At 49.7% G+C, this 20,224-nt stretch overlaps 2 protein-coding genes across 2 annotated transcripts; one reads left to right on the top strand and one right to left on the bottom strand.

Annotated features, from left to right (window-relative positions):
- Window positions 1-365: 365 nt before the first annotated feature.
- LOC123082447 (uncharacterized) lies at window positions 366-1,106 on the top strand. The gene has a single exon (XM_044504774.1). It carries the CDS (start codon window positions 575-577, stop codon window positions 1,028-1,030), a length of 456 nt encoding a protein of 151 aa, XP_044360709.1. The 5' UTR covers window positions 366-574; the 3' UTR covers window positions 1,031-1,106.
- A 16,905-nt stretch (window positions 1,107-18,011) lies between these two features.
- On the bottom strand, window positions 18,012-19,639 carry LOC123082446 (uncharacterized). Its single transcript, XM_044504773.1, has 2 exons — window positions 18,667-19,639; window positions 18,012-18,553 (listed from the first exon to the last, which is right to left on the bottom strand). Exons 1-2 carry the CDS (start codon window positions 19,166-19,168, stop codon window positions 18,138-18,140), a joined length of 918 nt encoding a protein of 305 aa, XP_044360708.1. The 5' UTR covers window positions 19,169-19,639; the 3' UTR covers window positions 18,012-18,137.
- Window positions 19,640-20,224: the final 585 nt, after the last annotated feature.

Raw genomic sequence — 20,224 nt, 5'->3', positions numbered from 1 at the left:
GGTACGTCGCCGCCCAGATCAAGATCAGATAGCCAACCTCGCTGCAGGCAAAGTGCGAGGTCGATCAAATCTGCAACCGTATTGCCGGTACACGGTTAGCCGCCGGCGGATTTGCGTGCGTGCGCATGCAGTTCTGCTTTGGGCTCCATGCATGATCCTATCGTCGTCCCTCCCACATGCCGCAAAGGCGAAACCGAACGCAGAAAAGGACACGCCGGCCAACGGGCTGAGCTGCTGATCGGTACCCCGGCCGTCACATCGGCCGAGCAATCAAACCTTGCCGAACTAACCCTGTTTGCGCCGCTATATAACCTCCAGGGAACCCGTCACGTTCCTCGCCGGCCTATGTATGTAGTATAGCTACAGCTAGCACCACGTCGTACCCGCGCACCACCGAACCAAGAACCAGACCTCTCGACCCCACCGCGAGCATGCGCTTCGCGTGCACGGCGGCACCACTCTGCTACCACCTCGGCTCTTCTTCTTCCTCCTCAGACCACGCCGTCTCTTCGTCTTCTTCGTCTCAGGCAGATTCCACTGGGAGCTAGAGTGATTCACTGACCTCTGGCTGGAGATGGGTATAGGCATGGAGCCCAGAGGAGTCGCGGCGTGCGGGACGGTGGCCTTCTCCTGGGAGCAGGAGCCGGGGGTGTCCAAGGAGAGCCCGGCGGTCGAGGCGAGGAAGCCCTCCGGCGGAAGGAGTACTACGCATGACAGCGCCAAGGAGGCGGAGGCGCGGACGCACCAGCTGCGCGTGCCGCCTCCGCCGGGAGGTCCCGGAGCGCCGTCCCTGTCGCCGCCGGCGAGGAGCAGGTCCAGCAAACGCGGCGTCCGGCCGGAGGAGGACCCGTTCCTCGCGGCCTACGTCGCCTGCACGGCCAGCGGCAGGAAGACCGGCCGGGGCCACAACGAGGCCCAGAAGATGCTCGGGTGGGCCGGGCTTAGGTTTGCTCTTGGGCTCGGCCTCTCTTGCAAGACCTCTTGTGGTGTTGCAGAGGAGAGCGTCGTCAGACTGGCTAAAAAACCCTGAAATAGATGATCATTAGATTGACTCTCTCTGGTGTTTTTTGTACTATACGATTTTTTTGCCATTTTGTACTACTGCTGATGTCCTGTGGTGCAGATCATGTTTGTTAGTGGATGAGAAGTAAGTGGTACCAAACAAATCAGAATCCTGGGCTCTGGAGTTTTAAATTCACTCACATGTCTTTTAGAGTGGTATTAGGACCTTAATTCTAAGCTAAAAAGGCGAGGACCCATGAACATGTGACCAACTTTCTGGACTTTGGTGGCAAAACTTGTCTACGGATGCCACAGACTACACACACACACACACACACACACACACACACACACACACACACACACACACACACACACACACACACACACACAGTTGTGTAAATATGGACATCAGAATTCAGTCTTAACAACCCACCAAGAGGTGGCTTCTTGGCGGTACAACATACGTTAAATTTTGAAGAAATGAAGTTTGGTTGTATGAGCAATGAAAGTATTATTTGTAGCAACAATTTTAATTTATGGAAATTACATGAGCATTTCATTTGACGCACTTGAATGAATGCCTTATCTAACTCATACGGACGTTTTCTGTATATGACGGGGCACATATTTATTAAACTAGAATTTACATAATTTTTTTTAAACATAGAAGTCTTTATCCATTTGTGGTTTTACTAAATAAAACGACTTTTTTCATCAGTTTCAAGAAATATGCAATAGAATTTGAGACCGGCGTCCTAAAAATATAATACTAAAGCTACAAAAATAACTAGAACGGAAATATATTTATGAAGTTAGAACTTACGTAAATATTTTGAACCATAGATGAAAATATTTTTCCATTCATGATTTTGAAAGCCAAATTCTAATAAAAATATTTTTTATTTAGCTCACCTACATCCATACCTTACCACATCTACAAAAAGAATTACTTCCTCCTTTCACAAATATAAGATGTTCTATCTTTTTTCTGATTCGGTTGTGTGTTTGTTCACTTATTTCAGCCTATATGTAGTTCATGTTAAAATATTTAGAAAATCTTATATTTTATGAACGGAGGGAGTGTAATGCAGTAGTTGGGTCGTTAAGTTGTATACGTTGAAGCATGTAAAGATCAGAAAACACACTGAACTACACAAACTAAAAGATTTAAGGGTCGGGCCTATACACAAGAGGGTGCGTGGTCCTTCGTTTAGTTTGCACCAAAAAAATGATTCAAGAGCTATATACCCGCGACAACTATATCTCGCTTAACGCAAGAATAGCTCTCGTCTCGCCAGAAACACTTATGTGGGCATACATTACTGGGGCCACACATGATTAGTGTTTTTTTTGCTCCACGCTAGTTCAGTCGGGGTTTGTTGTGGGGGCGCCTATACCTCGCCTGACGCGACCTCGATGGTAGGCTCGCCTGGAGTGAGTGCCATACTAAGTAAACTTAGGTGCGCGGGAGTCCACTTACTCATTTTCCCTCTTTTTTTGTATCTTTTTTGCTTTTTATCCTTTCTTACATTTGTTTATACTTCCAAATATTCTAAAAATATACAATATTACAAAAATAAACTTTACCTACATTTTTTAGAAATGCCAATCATGCATTTGAAAAATGTTAAATGTGTATAGAAAAAATGTTCCTGATGTTTACAAAAAATGAGTAATGTGTATGGAAAACAATAGACATCAAAATATATATTTTAACTAAAAAAGTCAATAATCTGCGTCAAAAAATGAGTAATGTGTATGGAAAATAATGTTCCTGATATGTTTATTGAAAAAGTTAACATAAAAATATCTAAAAATGTTGATCGTGTAACGAAAACATGTTAATCATTTTTTTAAATGTTAACCGTCCATTAAAAATGTTCCTCGTGTACACCGAAAATTTAAATTGACTATGGAAAAATTGTCGTTAAACACAAATATTTTAGAAAAATGTCATTTAAAAATTCCAAATGTGTACAATTTTTTCCCAATGTATAGGAAAAAACTTGAACATATATTGAAATTTTTTAAGATGAAAATATAATTTTAAAGTTGTTGATTGTATATAAAATCTGTTAAACATCCATTTTTTTGCGGGAAAAAACAATGTTCCTGATGTAAACATAAAATGTGTAAATATGTATGAAAAATGTAGAGATGCGTTGAAGAAATGGAGGAAAGAAACAAAAGAAACCAGGGTTAAAAATGTCAACGAAATTTCAGTGGAAAAGATAGGTAAAACATAAGAAAACCGAATAAAACAAGAAACCAGAAAAGAGTTAGAAAAACAATGAAATACAGAACAATGCAAAAAACTGGAGAAGAAAGCTACATAGGAAAATAACTGGAAGAAAACCAGAAACTAAACCCAGTTGTTGTTGTTGTTGTTGTTTTAAAGGGGGACAAACTAAACTCAGTTAATGAAACTCAGTGAACCCGAATGAAACACAGCGAATGAAAAAAAAAACAGATGAATTGTTATAATGCAGGATGAAGCTTCAGGCGAGACGGAAGGATCAATCGCCCTAAGCTAGATATAGCTCCCGTTGTTCATTTGGGTTAACTGTGTTCGTTTCTTTCAGTTTTAATCTTCGCATCTACTACATTACGTTTTTATTTTTCTTTGAGTTTTTCCTATCGCTTTTCACTGGTTTTCTCCCTTTTATTTGTTTCTTATGTTTTTCACTGGTTTACTTTTTATTTGCTTTTCTTTGTTTCTTTCTCGGTTTTTGCTGGGTGTTTTTGCTTTTCTTTCTTTGTTTGTTTCTTGGTTTTCATTGTTTTCTTTCGTTTTTCCTTCTTTCCTTCCATTATTTTGCATTGGTTCTCTTCGGTTTTCATTCATTTACTTGGTTTCTTTGTATTCTTTTTTGGTTTTTATTGGATTTCCCCTTTTTCCTTTGTTGATTTTTATCGTTTTTATTCAACACATGTTAACTCTTTTCAGTACACATTTAATATTTCTCGTATACAATAGGAATAAATCTTATAGACATGTTTAGCATTTTTCAAAAAAGTTGAACATGTTTCGAATACATAGTGAACATTTTTCAATACATGCAATATATCTTATACATTTATTTAATGTATGATGTACAATTTTTTTGTATACTATAGGAACATTTATTTATACACTATCAACATTTAATTTTTCATACGCACTCTATATTTTTAAGTATTGTTCGTATATATTATAAACATTTTCCAGTACACATTTAAGATTTTTTTAAATGTTTTTTCAAACATGTAATTCACTTTTTTTTAGTTATTGATTAACATACCGCAAGATCACGGCCCCCCAAAAAAAACCCGCCGTCATTGTTCACGTACCGCCAGTGCAGACAAAAGCTGTATTTTTTCCAATCTGCACCTCCATATAAAAAATTTCTTCACAAAATTTACCAAACCTGAGGGGCCATGGCACCTGCAGGGTTGCATGTAGCTCCGCCAGTGCAGGAGAGTAGTACTTCCAGAGGTTAACACTTAACAGACGCGACAAAGAAGACAGGATCGATCTAGCCATGGTCGCCAGACATGCTTAGGAAGTTAGACTAGCCACAATGGAAGTAATTTCAGTTGTAACATCGAGTCCAACTCAGCAAATTTGCTTATGTGGTAATGAGTTAATGAGGAGAGAGATAGTTGTAGTAACTTAGCTAGTTACTGTAACATCACATGTCCCAATGCAATATGAGTCTATAACCTAATAAATAAAGCTTTGCATGTTACCACACTTATGTTACTACCAACTATGAAGATAGTAACATAGTCTAGGGATATGTGTATGTTACTAGTATATGTTACTCCCCGTTGTGGCTAGTTTTATGGGAGTACTACTACGCGGCAGCTGCAGCACGTAGGGGGCATTAATCAACCGCAGATTTGTTTTTTGTTTATAGCGCGTGCCGGTGAGTGTCCGTCTGCATGCACGTGTAGAAAGAATGGTGGTGGACTAGTGGCCGGCCGGCCGGCCGGAGCGCACGGCACGACCACGACAGAGCGGGCGCTGCGACAGGGCATCCGAGGCAGAGTGCGAGCGAGCAAACGAACCGCTGCCGCCTGCCGGAAGGGAAAGGACTCTACCACTCTACAGTCTACGCTGCCTGCGGTCCAGCTATGTATTCGTTCGCATCTGCGGTCGATCGATCGTTGGATATCTCGCCGCAGACGGCAGCCAGTGGTTCTAATCTAATCAAATCTTAATCTTTGGAGCGGTTTCGGTTTCCAGCAGCACGTACCATCGGGGCCGGGAGCACTTAAACTTCCATTTGTTCTTCGTCGACCTCCGTTCACTGTCACCACAGTGCCACTCTAGCTAGCTAGTGCAGCAGTAGTAGCTTGCTGCGGCTGATCCGTGCTGTGTGCATAATCGCCAAGAATGGCGGAGTCGCCGCCGCAAATCACACGACCTATGCCAATGCCGCCCAGCAGGGCAGGCTTGACCCGAGAGAGACGGACTGGACAGCTGCAGCACGTAGGGGGCAAGAGACATTGTTGTACTAGACATATTTTTTTATTCGTAAATATATATAAAAATTGTGCAAATTCTATCCGAATTTTAATGAATATCGGATGGTTTACATGAATTTCGTCCGGTTAATTCAAATGTTGTGCCGATGCGTGGTTAGAGCTCGTCACATGCAAGAAATAGCAGAGCTAGAAAAGGGCGATCGCAATTTACCACGTACTGCGGCGGTTACAACAACTCTAAGGGGGCAACACATTTTATCCACGGGCGTCCGTTTGGGGCAACGCATTTTCTTCTTATTTTCTTTTTCTCTGTACGTGCATGTTTTGTGTTTTTATCCTTCTTTTTCCTTGTCCAGTTCTTTAGAAAGCACGACTACCATTTTTAATACATGTTGTACTTTTTTGAATACTTGTGATTTTTTTGATAACTTAAAAATAAAAAAGATCACTTTTTTTATCATATGTTAAACATTTTACGAATGCACATTGAACACTTCTTTGAATGATACGAAACATTCTTTATGAAATTATGTGAATATTACAAACACATGTTTGAACATATTTTTTTGAATAAATGTAAACATTTTCAATAAACGTGGAACAATATTTCGAATGGCACAATTTTAAAAAGGGATCAAATATATTTTTAAAATTGTTTTCGAAAGTATCAAAAACAATATTTGAAACGGATGAACATTATTTTTAAATGTCATGAACAATATTTTGAATGGTACAAGACATCTAAAACTATGCCGAATGTTACAAACATATTTTTTTTGACATGCGTGGGCATTTTTAAATATCCCAAAGATTTTTAGTTGGTAAGAACATTTTTTGAAAGTTGTGTGAACATATTTTTACCCTGCATGAACATTTTTTTAGGTGTGTGATTACCTTTTTTGAAATTTAAGTATTTCTTGGAATATATGTATTTAGAACTGAGTGGTCTTGTTTGGGTCGTTTAACTGTGGGACAACACATCCGGGTGAGATGCGAGGACCAATACCATCGGGTAGGCTCCATGTTAGTGTTAGATTTGAGAAATGTCTTGATCGAGTGCTTATGAGCACACCGGTAAGCCCACACTTTTTTTAGATGTTTTTGGTTTTGCAAAATTGTTTTCGAACAAAATGGACACAATGTTCTGGAACGACACCATGCAGACAGTGCCGCATACACGATCACTTGTTACTTGGAACGGATTATGAATATCTTGGATTTGGAGTCTCACACACGTGGCTTTGATGTGTAAGACTTGACCGTAATGGTCCGCTTCGTGTAACATTATAGTACCATTTTATGTATGGATGTAATTTGTGATATCAGTTCGTTGCATTTATTCAACATTGTCCTTGGATCACCATGGCCGCATAAATCGGTGGTTTCGGTCAGTCACACCGAGGTCACCATAGACGATCACACACTTTCTCACATGACAACCTAGGGGGGGTTTGTTTATTCCCTGGTTTTGTCAAGGGAAGTTATTTATGATAATAACTTGTTGCAGCCGTCCCTGCTCGCTGAAGCTTCATCCTCCTTCTTTCAAGAAGAGACACCACACGGGAGTCAAGGGGTTAACAGACAGATACTATAAATGAGACAGGATCGATCGATCGATCGAGCCATTTGAAGAGGAGGAGAAGGTGTCAGAATAAGCATAAGACACGCAATGGTCTTCGGATATTAGTAACTCTTGAACTTATTGGACGCGGAAGCTGCAGCACGTAGGGGTCATTAATCAACCGCAGTTTATAGCGCAGCGCTCGGTGCTTTGTCGCTCCGGTGAGTGTCCGTCTGCATGCACGTGTAGTAGAAAGAAGGGGCACGACCACGACAAAGGGCATCCAAGGATGATATCGTCAAAGGGAGCAAACAAACTGCTGCCATGCACTGCCGGAAGGGAAAGGACTCTAGTACTACTACTCCCTCCGTTCCAGTTTATAGTGCGCATAAGTTTTTTAGAGTTATTCCACTATGTAGTGCGTATAAGCAACTTTGTGCTCTTCTGGACAAAAGTAACCCCGAAACTGCATGGAGGCACCCATGGCCTTTATCCCCTTCCTCCCGCACACAACATGCATCGCAGGTGGCCGGGAGTCGGGATTGGACCAGCAGCGACGTGGACCACGCCAATGCCTCCCGTTCCCCTGCTCCGGCGACAAGGAGCAACGACCGAGGAGCACGGCGGCTGGATCTTGGAGCGGACATAGCGGCGACACCTAAGCTGGGCAGCTCCACGAGGACATGCTCGAGCGCGTCCTGGCTTCTTCAGCCTCCGGTGCGTGTGCCGGTAGTGGCGCGAGGCCGTGGGGTCGCCTGCCTTCCTTGCCGCCTGCGCATGCCTCTCCGCCCGGCCGGATCCAGGAAATTGTTGTGGCGAGGCGGTCAGGTGCCGCCGAAGACCTCCTGTGAGCTCGGGGTTGGCCTCCTTTCCTCTGTGTCGGCCGGATCCAAGAGATTGTGGTGGCGAGGCGGCCGGTGTCACCGCGTCCTTGGCCGCCTTCTCCGCGTTCTCCACTGGCGGCCGGCGTCCACCGCAAGCGGGCAGCAACACCGCGTCCGTGACGGTGGCTGGTGTCCCCGCTCTGCTTTCTCCGTGTCCATGGTCAGCATCGACGCGTATACTGCCGACGGCCAGCGGCACCGCCTGCGGCCAGCTTCTTCCCTTCCGCCGCCGGCGGCCGGCGTCACCAAGCCCGCGGCTGGCTTCTTCCCTTCCGCCAGCGTCGGCCGGCGTCACCACGCCCGCGGCTGGCCTCTTCCCTTCCGCCGGCGTCGCCACGTCCCTGGCTCCATGCCCACGCCGGTGTTTGCTAGCTAGTACTAGTACTAGTTGTGTGTGCGAGGGACAGAGAAAGCAGGGTTATTCTCGTCCAAAGCTAGCCTCCAGCACATGCGTTGGTATTAGAGTCTGAATCTACGCGCACTATATTCCGGAACGGAGGGAGTACTAGTGTACGCTGCCTGCAGTCCAGCTGCGCATTCGTTCGCATCTGCGGACGATCGATCGTTGGATGTCTCGCCGCAGTTTTTTTTGCGAAGACACTTAGAGCGTCTTCAATAGAAAATGAAAATTTAGAGATTGTAAAACAGAAAATGTAAAAAATTACATCTTTAAAAAGTGTCTTTTGCATCTTTAAAAATGACCAACTTCAACAGATGATGCATAACGGAAAGCAACTTAAAAATTTCACATATCCAGCATATTAAATTATCACATAATTCATCAAATCGGCCGGCTGCGGGTTGTGCAGCCGTTCGGTGGCGGCGGCGGCGGCTCGACATAGAAGAAAGCGGGAGCTCGGCGTTGCTGGCGGCCGGCTTCGTGCTGCCGAAAGAAGGGCCGAGGCGAGGCGGCGTGGCGTGCCTCCTCTACCTCCGGCGGGGGGTCTTGGCTAGGAAGAAGCCTAGGACATCCACGACCTCGTTGTGGAAGGCATTACGGCAACCAGACCGCCAGAGAAGCTTTGATTCGAAGCGGCGACCGAAAGGGAGTCGACGGTTGCGGGCAGCGGCCCGACGAGGAAGGCGGCGAGGGGGACAGGGGGGCGAAGTTGTGATGGGGCCGGCCGGCGGCGGCGACATTGATTTTTGGCGAAATCGGCCGGCGGCGGGGGGGGGGGGGGGTAGGGCGAAGTCGCGGCGGGGCTGGCGAGCGGTGGCGACGTTGATTTTAGGCGAAATCGGCCTGCGGCGAAGTTGGGCGGCCAGCAGGCGGCCGTGTTGAAGGAAACATAAGGCAATTGGGCGGCTGGCGCACGCCTGGCCTTTTTACATCTCGAGTCGGCGGAGGTGTAAATTTGCAATGTGAGGTGTTGTATTCTACATCTTCAAAGGGCGAAGGTGTATTTCTTTTTCATCTACATCGACTGTTGGAGAGAAGCTTTGGAGGTTTGAAAACGTATAAGTTAGGTATTTTTACTTGTACATCTTCTATTGAAAATGCTATTAAACTCAAAGAAAGAACAAACGGCAAGCGAAGAACTTGGCTTTGCACCGCGAAATAGTACTACTAGTGCACGCCATGAACAGCGCGATGCATGTAAGCCAAAATTATGACAACGTCGTGAACAGTGCTCCATCGAGTACCACCACGGTGCCTACTCTTGCTACTAGCTAGGACAGTACGTAGCTTGCTGCGGCTGGTCTGTACTGTGTGTGTGCACAATCGCCCAGAATGGCGGAGTCGCCGCCGCAAACCAGCACGGCAGGCTTGACCCGAGAGAGACGGAGTGGACTAGCAGCTCGGACCGGAATACCCGCGTGTGTGTCGCTCGCGCGCTGGCCAATTACGCTCCGCCACAGCCGCTGCAGGCGGCGACTGTTGGAGCACACGAGGACGGTCGATGTTGCACCATACGTACGTACGCCTATATATGTGCCAGTGCAATTATCCTTTGCACGCCCTGCAAAACCGCATGCACCCAACGCACGTACATTATTAATTTTCTAATTAAGCACGCCATACGTATATTAGACACATGCACGATACGATTGGTACGCACGAAGACCAGACGAAGATGTTCAGCCATGCATGAACTGATGCCCTTTTCTTCTTGACCATTTTCTTTTCTTTTCTCTTGTTGCCGGAGATGCCGCCGTACGCCGCCCGATCGACTTGAGCGAGCATGCTATTGCTATCAAGAGAGAGATGCCAGGGAGTAGTATTTCATGGAGCTCCAGAGAGAAGACAAGTTGACGAGGCGAAGGAGGATAGTACTTAGTATCGCATCAGGCTAATAAATATTTCTGCGGCGCGCCCACGCTCGCTCGCCCGCATGTGTGCGTGTTGATGATGGCGAGACGTTCAATAAATGGGCTTTGTCCCCTTCTAACCGCCGTTTTGATTTGCTGCGATTTCAGGTACGTACTACAACCTCCGTCTCGATGAACAAGTCATTCACGTAGTTTTAGATTAATGAATAAGTCATTCGCGTAGTACCGGTACAGCCGCCGGACCCTCCACACGATCAATCCAACCAGGACAGGATCATCATCCAACTTCTACACGCCAGTTCTGCTAAAACACATAGTTTTCCGTATGTAAAAAGCTTGCGTATCTTTTTCGTTTCATTGATAGGAATAAATGAGTACAAGCAAATATACAACACACACGCATGAATGCAAGATGGCGTGAACGCGATGCCGTGGCAACGGGTGCTTGGCCCGAACAAGCAAACGGCACGCAACTAAACCAACGTCAAGTATAACAACCACAAGTCCAGCACTCGGGACGTCGCAGGCACACAAGACGACGCCCTCAGAAAGGGAGACGGCGTCGTGGCGCCATTGTCGTTTGATCCAGAGAATCAGACCTAGGGTTCCCCCTGATGCTCGAAGAGGGGCGCGGAGAGAATTGGATATACCTCCAAGGAAAGGGCGACACTCACCAGTGTCACCGCTACCAGCACCAGCAAGCCAAGTAGGGGTTTCTCCATGTGCTATGTATGAGAAATCCCAAAGCCACCGGACCAGAAACCTAGAGTTAGAAGTCAAACGTAGGTCAACCACCACCACCACCAGAAGGGGAGCCACACCGGACGTGGCGAGGGGCGCGGCAACGAACTGGCTGGGGCTGCGAAGCCAGGAACTGGTGGAGACGCAGGTCCGGGCCGCTAGGGCCGAGTCTGTCATGATACTGGCTAGCCATATAGGCTGGAGGAGACACAACCTCCAGAGCGTCGGGGTCGGCGTCATGCTGGAAGAGACAACGACAACCCAAAGACATTGAAAAGCGCAAGTCGAGTGCCGTCGGGTCCGGAGTTACACTGGGAAGGGGTCCACTGCAAGGGCACAAGCGCCGTGGAATGTCAACTGGCACACCGCAAGGGGAAACCTCCGATGGGGATGCACCACCGGAGGCACACCAAGAAACCATCGTCTTGAAGTCATGGCCACATATTGGAGGAAATGAGCGTCGTCGCGACGCCACATTGTGTCCATGGACGAGCAAAGGAGCACACCACTCTCAACCCGGGGGTCAGGTGGGCCGGCAAGGAGTTGTAGCCAGACGAGACGCCCCACCGCCACCATACAGGGAGCTGACGCGAGCTTCACCATCCGCTCCTCTGATGGTGGCTGCGGTGGTGGTGGGCTTCGGTTCCCCCGCCGCCACCACAGAGGGGGTGCAGGGTAGCGAAAGCCAAGCTAAAATTATATATGAATTTCAGTTCTACTCCGTCCGTTCCATAATCTTACATTATGAGACGGAGGGAGTAGTATTTGTTTGTAGTAGTGTTGCATTTTATTTTATTTTTGCTCTGCCGTTGCCGTGACCTGATGCTGAGAGCCAAGGCTTAGCCTTTCTTGATTTCCTTTCCCCAAAGGAGAACCATCTCGCTAACAACATGTTCAAACTTTCATTGAGTGGTAGCAGTACTACTACCACTGCCACTTCTTTTCGATGATGATAAAAGTATAACGGTACTAGCCAGTCTACTGTCCCTATTACTCTGTTAGCAGCACTACCGTCCTTAACCTAGCAATTAACTAATCAACTGCTACTACAACCACAACATAGCATGGTGTGATTCAAAGAAGGTGTCACTCTACTGCCTCTTTGACCCCCCTAACCAAAGCAATATGCAAGCACATGATCAGAAAGTGCACCCTAAACTAATCAGCCTTGTCCTTTTACCAGCTGCACAGAGCCTCCTTGCTTTGCCTTTGCTCTCCATCTGGAACTCCTCAATGCGCATGCTGCTCAGATTCCAAATGTGGATTGTGGTGCCGATTGATTAATTTTTGTGCACCACGGACGAATTGAATTGAATCCCACAACAGAGAGACAATGATGCCCATTTCTTCATTTGGCCACGCAGCTTTGATCTTCTGGCCTCCGGGCCACAGATTTGTCCACTCGATTTTAATGGTTTTGTCTGCTGGCCAATTTAGAACGGGAGCCAAGTGGCAATGTGGCCATGCTCCAACCAAAACTACATATAGGTTGCAGCTTGGAAACAAGCACAAAGTGTTTTGCATGAATACTGACAATCCTACGCATTGATTTGCTAGTCTTGTTAGATGCTGCCGGTGAGGTTGGTATTAACAAAGAAGAGAGCTTGCCTTTTTGCCACTCACTGTATGTGTACGGCTCAGCAGATTGTGACGGTTTTCGGTCGCTTTTTCGTTAATTAACTGGACAATTCTCTTATGTTTGATTGCTTCGTGTTAGACTGTATTTACATGTGTATATTGTAACGTTGTATATCACCTCATTATATATATATGTGATAGGCCATCCCTAGAGGGTTGTGCCGGTTCCCCCCAAAGCTTATTGTCTTACATGGTATCACGCTAGGTTACGTCCGCTTCCGCCTAAAAACCCTAAACTGCCGCCGCCGCCGCCGCCACCGCCGCCGCCGCCGCGCCCGCCGCCGCCGTCGCCTGACTGCTATGACGTCCGCCGCTGCATCCGGCTCCACCGCCACCGGTTTTCTGCCGGCCTCCCTCGCGTCACTTCTCTCGAGGCCGCTGGATGCCGCCTCCCTTCAGGCGCCGATCGGGACACGGAGCGTCGGCTCCCTCTTCGCGCTCCCGCCGGCTGCTACTTCGCCCGGGCAGGCGCTTGTGGCTCACACCACCGCCGCCCCGTCAACCGCGGCTGTCGCGCCCTCGGCCACTGCGCCGCTGGTGGCGGAGGACGTCGCGCTGGCAGGCTTCGCGGCGTCAACCGCGGCCATCGCGCCCTCTGTCACCGCGCCGGCTGCCCCTCCGACTGTCTCCACGGTGTTCTCACCTCAGCCAGTCTCCTCGATGGGATCGCAGCCGCCGCCGCCGTTTCACTTCGGCCATCTCATCACCATCAAGTTGTCGTCGGACAATTACATCTTCTGGCGCGCGCAGGTTCTTCCGCTTCTTGGGAGTCACTACCTGCTTGGCTATGTCGACGGCTCTCTCCCTTGCCCTCCTGCGCTGGTTGACAGCGTGCATGGTCCGGTCTATAATCCGGCTCACCGTGTCTGGACAGGGCAGGATCAGGCGAACCTCTCCTCCATCCAGGGGTCGCTCTCTCCGGCCGTTGCTGGGCTTGTTGTCTTCGCCAAGACGTCCCACGAGGCATGGACTATTCTTGAGCGCTCGTTTGCGGCACAGTCGCAGGCTCGTGTATCTGGGCTCCGTCGCCAACTTGGGGAGTGTCAGAAGCTTGACTCCACCGCCACTGAGTTCTACAACAAAGTCAAGAGTCTCGCCGACACGCTGGCCTCCATTGGACAGCCCCTCACCGACTCCGAGTTCAACTCGTTTATTGTCAATGGTCTTGATGAGGAGTATGACGCCCTAGTCGAGATCATCAATGAGAGGGGCAACTCCACGCCCATGCCAGCACACGAGGTCTTTTCACGCCTCCTGCTTACTGAGCAACGAGTCGAGACGCGCCGATCCAGGGGCAACGGCGCCCTCTCGGCAAACGCCGCCACCAAGGGTGGTCGCTCCTCTGCTTCATCCAGGGCTCCTTCGGGGCAGTCACCACCACCCGCCTCGGCCCCTCCTCCTACTGCGACGCTACCAGGGGCTGGCGGTCCCCGTGTGTGCCAGCTTTGTGGTCGCGATGGGCACTGGGCCTCGAAGTGTCACAAGCGCTTCCAGCGGGGTTTTCTTGGTCTTGGCAATGACGGGAAGGATACACGCAACTTTGCTCGCCAGGTCGCCATGGCTGATCGTCCGCCGCCGCAGAAGCCACAGGGACACACTCAGTCCTACTCCATTGATCCCCACTGGTACATGGACTCTGGGGCGACAGAGCACCTGACCAGTGAGATGGGGAAGCTTCACACTCGTGAACCCTACCATGGCTCCGACAAGATCCACACCGCCAATGGAGCAGGTATGCACATCTCTCATATTGGTCAAGCATCACTTCTCACTAGACATGCCAATAGGAGTCTTCAACTTCGCAATGTTCTTCGAGTTCCATCTGTGACACGTAATCTTCTTTCAGTTCCTAAACTCACTCGTGATAATAATGTGCTTTGTGAATTTCATCCTTTTGATCTTTTTATTAAGGATCGGGGCACGAGGGACATTCTTCTTAGTGGGCGGCTCTGCCAAGGTCTCTATCGTCTGGAGCATCCTGGCGTCGCTCGCGTCTTCAGTGGAGTTCGGGTATCTCCGTCACAGTGGCATGCTCGTCTTGGTCACCCGGCCACACCTATTGTCCGGCATGTTTTGCGTCGTCATGAGCTTCCTAGTGTGTCTAGTAATAAAGATGTAGCAGTGTGTGATGCTTGTCAGCAGGGGAAGAGTCATCAACTTCCTTTTTCGGAGTCCAGTCGTGAGGTGAAACATCCTTTAGAACTTGTGTTTTCAGATGTATGGGGTCCTGCTCAGACTTCTGTTAGTGGTCATAATTATTATATCAGTTTTGTTGATGCTTACAGCCGCTTTACCTGGCTTTATCTTATCAAACGTAAATCTGATGTGTTTGACATTTTTGTTCAGTTCCAAAAACATGTTGAACGCCTTCTCAAGCACAAAATTGTTCATGTTCAGTCGGACTGGGGTGGCGAGTATCGCAACCTCAACTCCTTCTTTCAGTCGCTTGGGATCACTCACCGTTTAGCATGTCCACATACACATCAGCAGAATGGTTCAGTAGAACGTAAGCATCGTCACATTGTTGAAGCTGGTCTGACTCTTTTGGCCCATGCATCTGTTCCGTTTCGTTTTTGGAGTGATGCTTTCACCACTGCATGTTTTCTCATCAATCGTACTCCCACTCGTGTTTTGAATATGAAGACTCCCATTGAAGTTCTCCTTAATGAACAACCGGACTACACCTTTCTCAAGGTGTTTGGGTGTGCTTGCTGGCCCCATCTCCGTCCATATAACAAGCGTAAGCTCGAGTTTCGTTCCAAGAAGTGTGTTTTTCTTGGTTATAGCTCTCTTCATAAAGGATACAAATGTCTTCATGTTCCCACTAATCGTGTCTACATCTCTCGGGATGTTGTGTTTGATGAGCATGTTTTTCCCTTTGCCAAACTCCCTGTGTCCACTACCGAGCCACCTGTCATGCATTCATCCTCTGTTGCTTCTGACCAATTTGATGATGTTGCATATTCTCCTCTATTGTTGCCTAACCATGGTGCAGGCACTGGTCGTGGGGCTCGTTTGGAGATTCTGGAAGCGCCATCTTCCTCTTCGTCGCCATCGCCTTCATCCTCGGCACCTTCTGTTGTGCATGAGGAGCACATGGCGCCCCTGCATGGCCTCGGTTTCCGTGCTCATGCACGGCCGATCGACGTCCTGGCCCGGTCGCCTCTGGCTTCTGGGCTGCCTTCGCCATCGTCGCGCCCTGCAACCCCGCCGACTGGGCCGGCCTCCTCGGTCCCCGTCTCGCCCAGGGCGTCGGGGCAGTCATCACCAGGCCTGGCCTCGCCCGCCCCTGCCTCGCCCAGGGTGTCTGGGCCCTTCTCACCAGGGCCGGCCTCGCCTGCTCTCGCCTCGCCAAGGCCGTCTGGGCCGGTGTCACCGGAGCTGGCCTCGCCCACCCTCGGTTCGCCCATGGCCTCTGAGCCCCTGTCGTCGGGCCAGTCTTCGCCATGCAGCCCGGAGTCGTCTGTCCCGAGCTCGCCTGAGGTGATTCCTGCATCTCCGGCGACCGTCACGTCTCCGTCACCTTCGCCTCCGCCGGCTCCTGCTGCTGCTCTACGTCCACATACGCGCAGTCGGAGTGGCATTTTTCAGCCTAAGCAACGTCACGATGGCACAGTTGCTTGGTTAGCGGCGTGCATGTCTGCTGCTCTCGCAGATCCATCCTCTGAGCCACGCACGTATCAAGCTGCTATGCGCATTCCTCATTGGAGAGAGGCCATGGAGCAGGAGTATCAAGCGCTTCTTCGCAATCAGACATGGACTCTTGTTCCTCCACAATCACGGGTAAATGTCATTGATTCCAAATGGGTTTTCAAAGTGAAGAGGCATTCTGATGGGTCCATTGAGCGCTATAAGGCTCGTCTGGTTGCTCGTGGTTTTCGACAGCGTTTTGGACTTGACTATGAAGACACCTTCAGTCCAGTGGTCAAGCCTACTACCATCAGACTTCTTCTCTCTCTGGCTGTTACTCGAGGTTGGTTTCTTCGTCAGCTTGATGTTCAAAATGCTTTTCTTCATGGTGTCTTGGCGGAGGAGGTTTACATGCGCCAGCCTCCGGGTTTCTCTGATCCGGATCGCCCTGATCATCTCTGTCGTCTGTCCAAGGCAATTTATGGTCTGAAGCAGGCTCCTCGTGCTTGGCATGCTCGTCTTGCAATGGCTCTTCGTGCTCATGGTTTTGCATCATCAACTGCTGACTCCTCATTGTTTCTTCTTCAAAGGCCTGAGGTTACTATGTACTTGTTGGTCTATGTAGATGATATCATTTTGGTCAGCTCCTCTCAGTCGGCTGCTACTGCGCTTGTTCGCTCACTTGGTGCTGATTTTGCGGTCAAGGACCTTGGGAAGCTTCATTACTTTCTTGGTGTGGAGGTTACTTCTCGTGCTGCTGGCCTTGTTATGACGCAGAAGAAGTACTCTCTGGATTTGTTGCAGCGAGCTGGGATGCTTAAGTGCAAACCGACGACTACACCCATGTCTACCACTGATAAGCTCAATGCTGTTGATGGTGTGCTTCTTTCTTCTTCTGATGCGACCGAGTACCGGAGTATTGTTGGTGGGCTCCAGTACTTGACGATCACGCGACCAGACATTTCCTATGCTGTTAACCGAGTCTGCCAGTATCTGCAGTCACCCCGTGACACTCATTGGTCTGCTGTTAAGCGGATTTTGCGCTATATTCGTTTCACGGTGGCTCATGGTTTGCATATTCGGCCGTCTGACTCTGGTTGTCTTTCAGCATATTCTGATGCAGACTGGGCTGGCAATCCGGATGACAGGCGATCCACGGGGGGTTATGCTGTCTTCTTTGGCTCTAACCTGATTGCCTGGAGTGCTCGGAAACAAGCTACTGTCTCGCGTAGCAGTACTGAGGCTGAGTATAAGGCTGTGGCCAATGCCACATCAGAGATTATCTGGGTACAGTCCTTGCTTCAGGAGTTAAGTATACCCCAATCACAGCCTCCTGTTCTTTGGTGTGATAACATCGGTGCTACATACCTTTCTGCAAATCCGGTATTCCATGCCCGAACGAAACACATTGAAGTTGACTATCACTTTGTGCGTGAACGTGTCTCTCAGAAGCAACTACATATCAAGTTTATTTCTTCCAAGGATCAACTTGCTGACATCTTCACCAAGCCATTGCCTTTGCCACAGTTTGAGACTTGCAGGCGCAATCTTACCCTTCTAGATTCATTAGAAAGTGGCTAAGATTGAGGAAGGGTGTTAGACTGTATTTACATGTGTATATTGTAACGTTGTATATCACCTCATTATATATATGTGATAGGCCACCCCTAGAGGGTTGTGCCGGTTCCCCCCAAAGCCTATTGTCTTACACTCCGTCTACGAAAACCATTGCACTACTTGAAGTAGCTTCTCTTTTAGCAGAATAAACAACATGGAACCCCAAGGAGCAGAGCAGACCAAGACTTTGGAGCTGGGGAACAAAGCAAAATGATCTTCACATCAAGCCTCACATTACACAGATCCTCTCTCCGGTAGCACTACCTCCCTAGTAGTAAAATTTTAACCACCCCACAAACCCTCTCAATTTGACTGTCTGGTCAACGAGATGTTGGTGAAAATGTAGAGTGTGAGGCGAGCATGTCACAGACGGTCTCCCTCCTGATCTCCTCGAAGATGAGGGTCTCAATCCTGGCGCCGATCTCCCTGACCTCCGGCAGGAGCCCCCTCCATTGCTGCCCGGACTCTGACAGGTCCAGCTCCACCATCCCGGGGATCTTGTAGATGTCCCCGGCGATCCTCTCCCACGACGAGATCTGCTCCTCGACGCACTTGCCGCCGCCGCCGCCGCCGCGGTTGCCGGCCGTCTCCTCGTCCTCTTCCTCCGTCGTCTCCATTGCAAGAGCCTTGCCGTCGTGGACGTTGTAGGTGAAGCACGGCGAGGTGGGGCCGTGGAAGTCTGAGGATGGAGCTGAGGGTGAGCTCCCGGAGGTTGATGGCTTCTCGTCCTCCTCCCCTGTTGTCCAAAGAACAGAGCAAAACAAACAAGAAAGACAAAATCAGCCTACTGGGATTTTAACACGAGACTGGGTCCATGGCGCGACGATTAATTGAGGCCGGAGAGCTTACAACGAGGATGCACCGGAGAGTCGTCGTCGGAGTGCAGCTCCAGGACGGAGACCGGGCTGAGCTGCCGCGACGAGTCGATCTCCATGTCCGTCTTCCACCTCGCTCCTCCCTGCCGCTCATACCCGTCGTCGTCGTCAAACTCCATGGCACAGGCATCGCATTCGCCGCTGTAGACGGCGGACCGCCGCAGCCGGCGGAACTCGCGGTCGCCGACGCCGGTGAAGCACCCGCCGCCAAGATTTTCCCAGCGCAACACACTCCTCACGGCCTTGCCGCACAGCACCTTGCTCAGCGCGGACCTCAGGCCGCTAATGCCGCCGCTCCTCTTCTTGAAGCCGTGGTTGCAGAGCCTGAGCAGCCGCTGGCACGCGGCCACGGGGCAGCAAGACCCTCCTCCTCCCCCGCCACGGCCGCGCCGCGGCCTCCGAATCTTGGCGGCCTCGACGAGGAACGGCTCCTGCTGCTCCTGGAGCAGCTCCGACAGCCTCCTCCCGGCGGCCATTGCCGCTCCCGGTCAGCTCCCGCCCCTTCTTGGACCCGCACACAACCACCGAAACAAAGAACCCGTGGCTCACTGACTAAGAAGACGAGGAGGTGGCGGCAATGCCGGTCTGCTCAGTGCATTGCGAGGGGGTGGCTCTGTCCGTCCATTGAAGCGGAGGCGGAGGCGGTGATTGGGGGTTGGGGAGGGTCAGTGCGTGGGTTCTCTTGTACGCATGTGTGGGAGGTGAAGCCAAGATGGAGTGGAAGGGAGGGAAGGGATCATAGTATTCTCATATGCTGGGCCGGCTGGGGGATGGAGAAGGAGGCGCTGTGTCGTGCAGTGTGTCGATCGGGGTCCCCGGGAGGGACACGGTTGTTAATGTTGGGTAGTGCAAAGGAGTGAGGGTGTGGGTGGTGCTCCCCAAGGAGAAGATTCAAAGCCTTCCCTCAAGTTTACACTCTTGATCTGAGGTTTACACCCCCAAACCTCTCGTCAGTGAACAGGAACCGGCGCAAGGGCTGCTCCCACCACTACCACGGTACCGCCTTCTCTCCCGCCCAGCTGGTTGCACAGCACAGGGCTCCATCTCCATGCCCGCTCCACCAATAGCTCGCGAATGATGGCACGGCCCTACGACCCTCTGGTTAACTTTTGTGGTACACAGACCGAAGCCATGGCCATGAAGCCTGTGAGTCCTCCTCCTCATTGGGGAGCCGGGGGCCCTTTCTGTTGCGGCCACTACAAATTTATTACCAGTAGGCAGGGCAGGGCAGGCAGCTGAAAGTTCCAAGGAGTGATGGACGCACAGCTCAACGCGACAGGATCAAACACGGCAGCGGCTGATGCTTGCACCAGTCGCCCTTGTGCCAGTCCTAGTATCATTTTTCAAAGACGTAATAGCACCCGTGGTACCCTAACTTGCACAGAACGTGATGATTTAGTTCCAAACTTACAAAACTTGACTCCACCATACCCCAACTTGCATTAGATGTGATGATTTGGTCCCGGCCTATCACAGCTTGGCAAGGGGCTTGACCGGTCTTCGTCCGCACTTTTGCAGGAAACACCCTGTCG

Source organism: Triticum aestivum, chromosome 4A, assembly GCF_018294505.1.
Source record: "Triticum aestivum cultivar Chinese Spring chromosome 4A, IWGSC CS RefSeq v2.1, whole genome shotgun sequence".
Taxonomy (NCBI): domain Eukaryota; kingdom Viridiplantae; phylum Streptophyta; class Magnoliopsida; order Poales; family Poaceae; genus Triticum; species Triticum aestivum.
The sequence above is the reverse complement of the archived record's forward strand: the minus strand, read 5'-3'. Positions and strand labels throughout refer to the sequence as shown.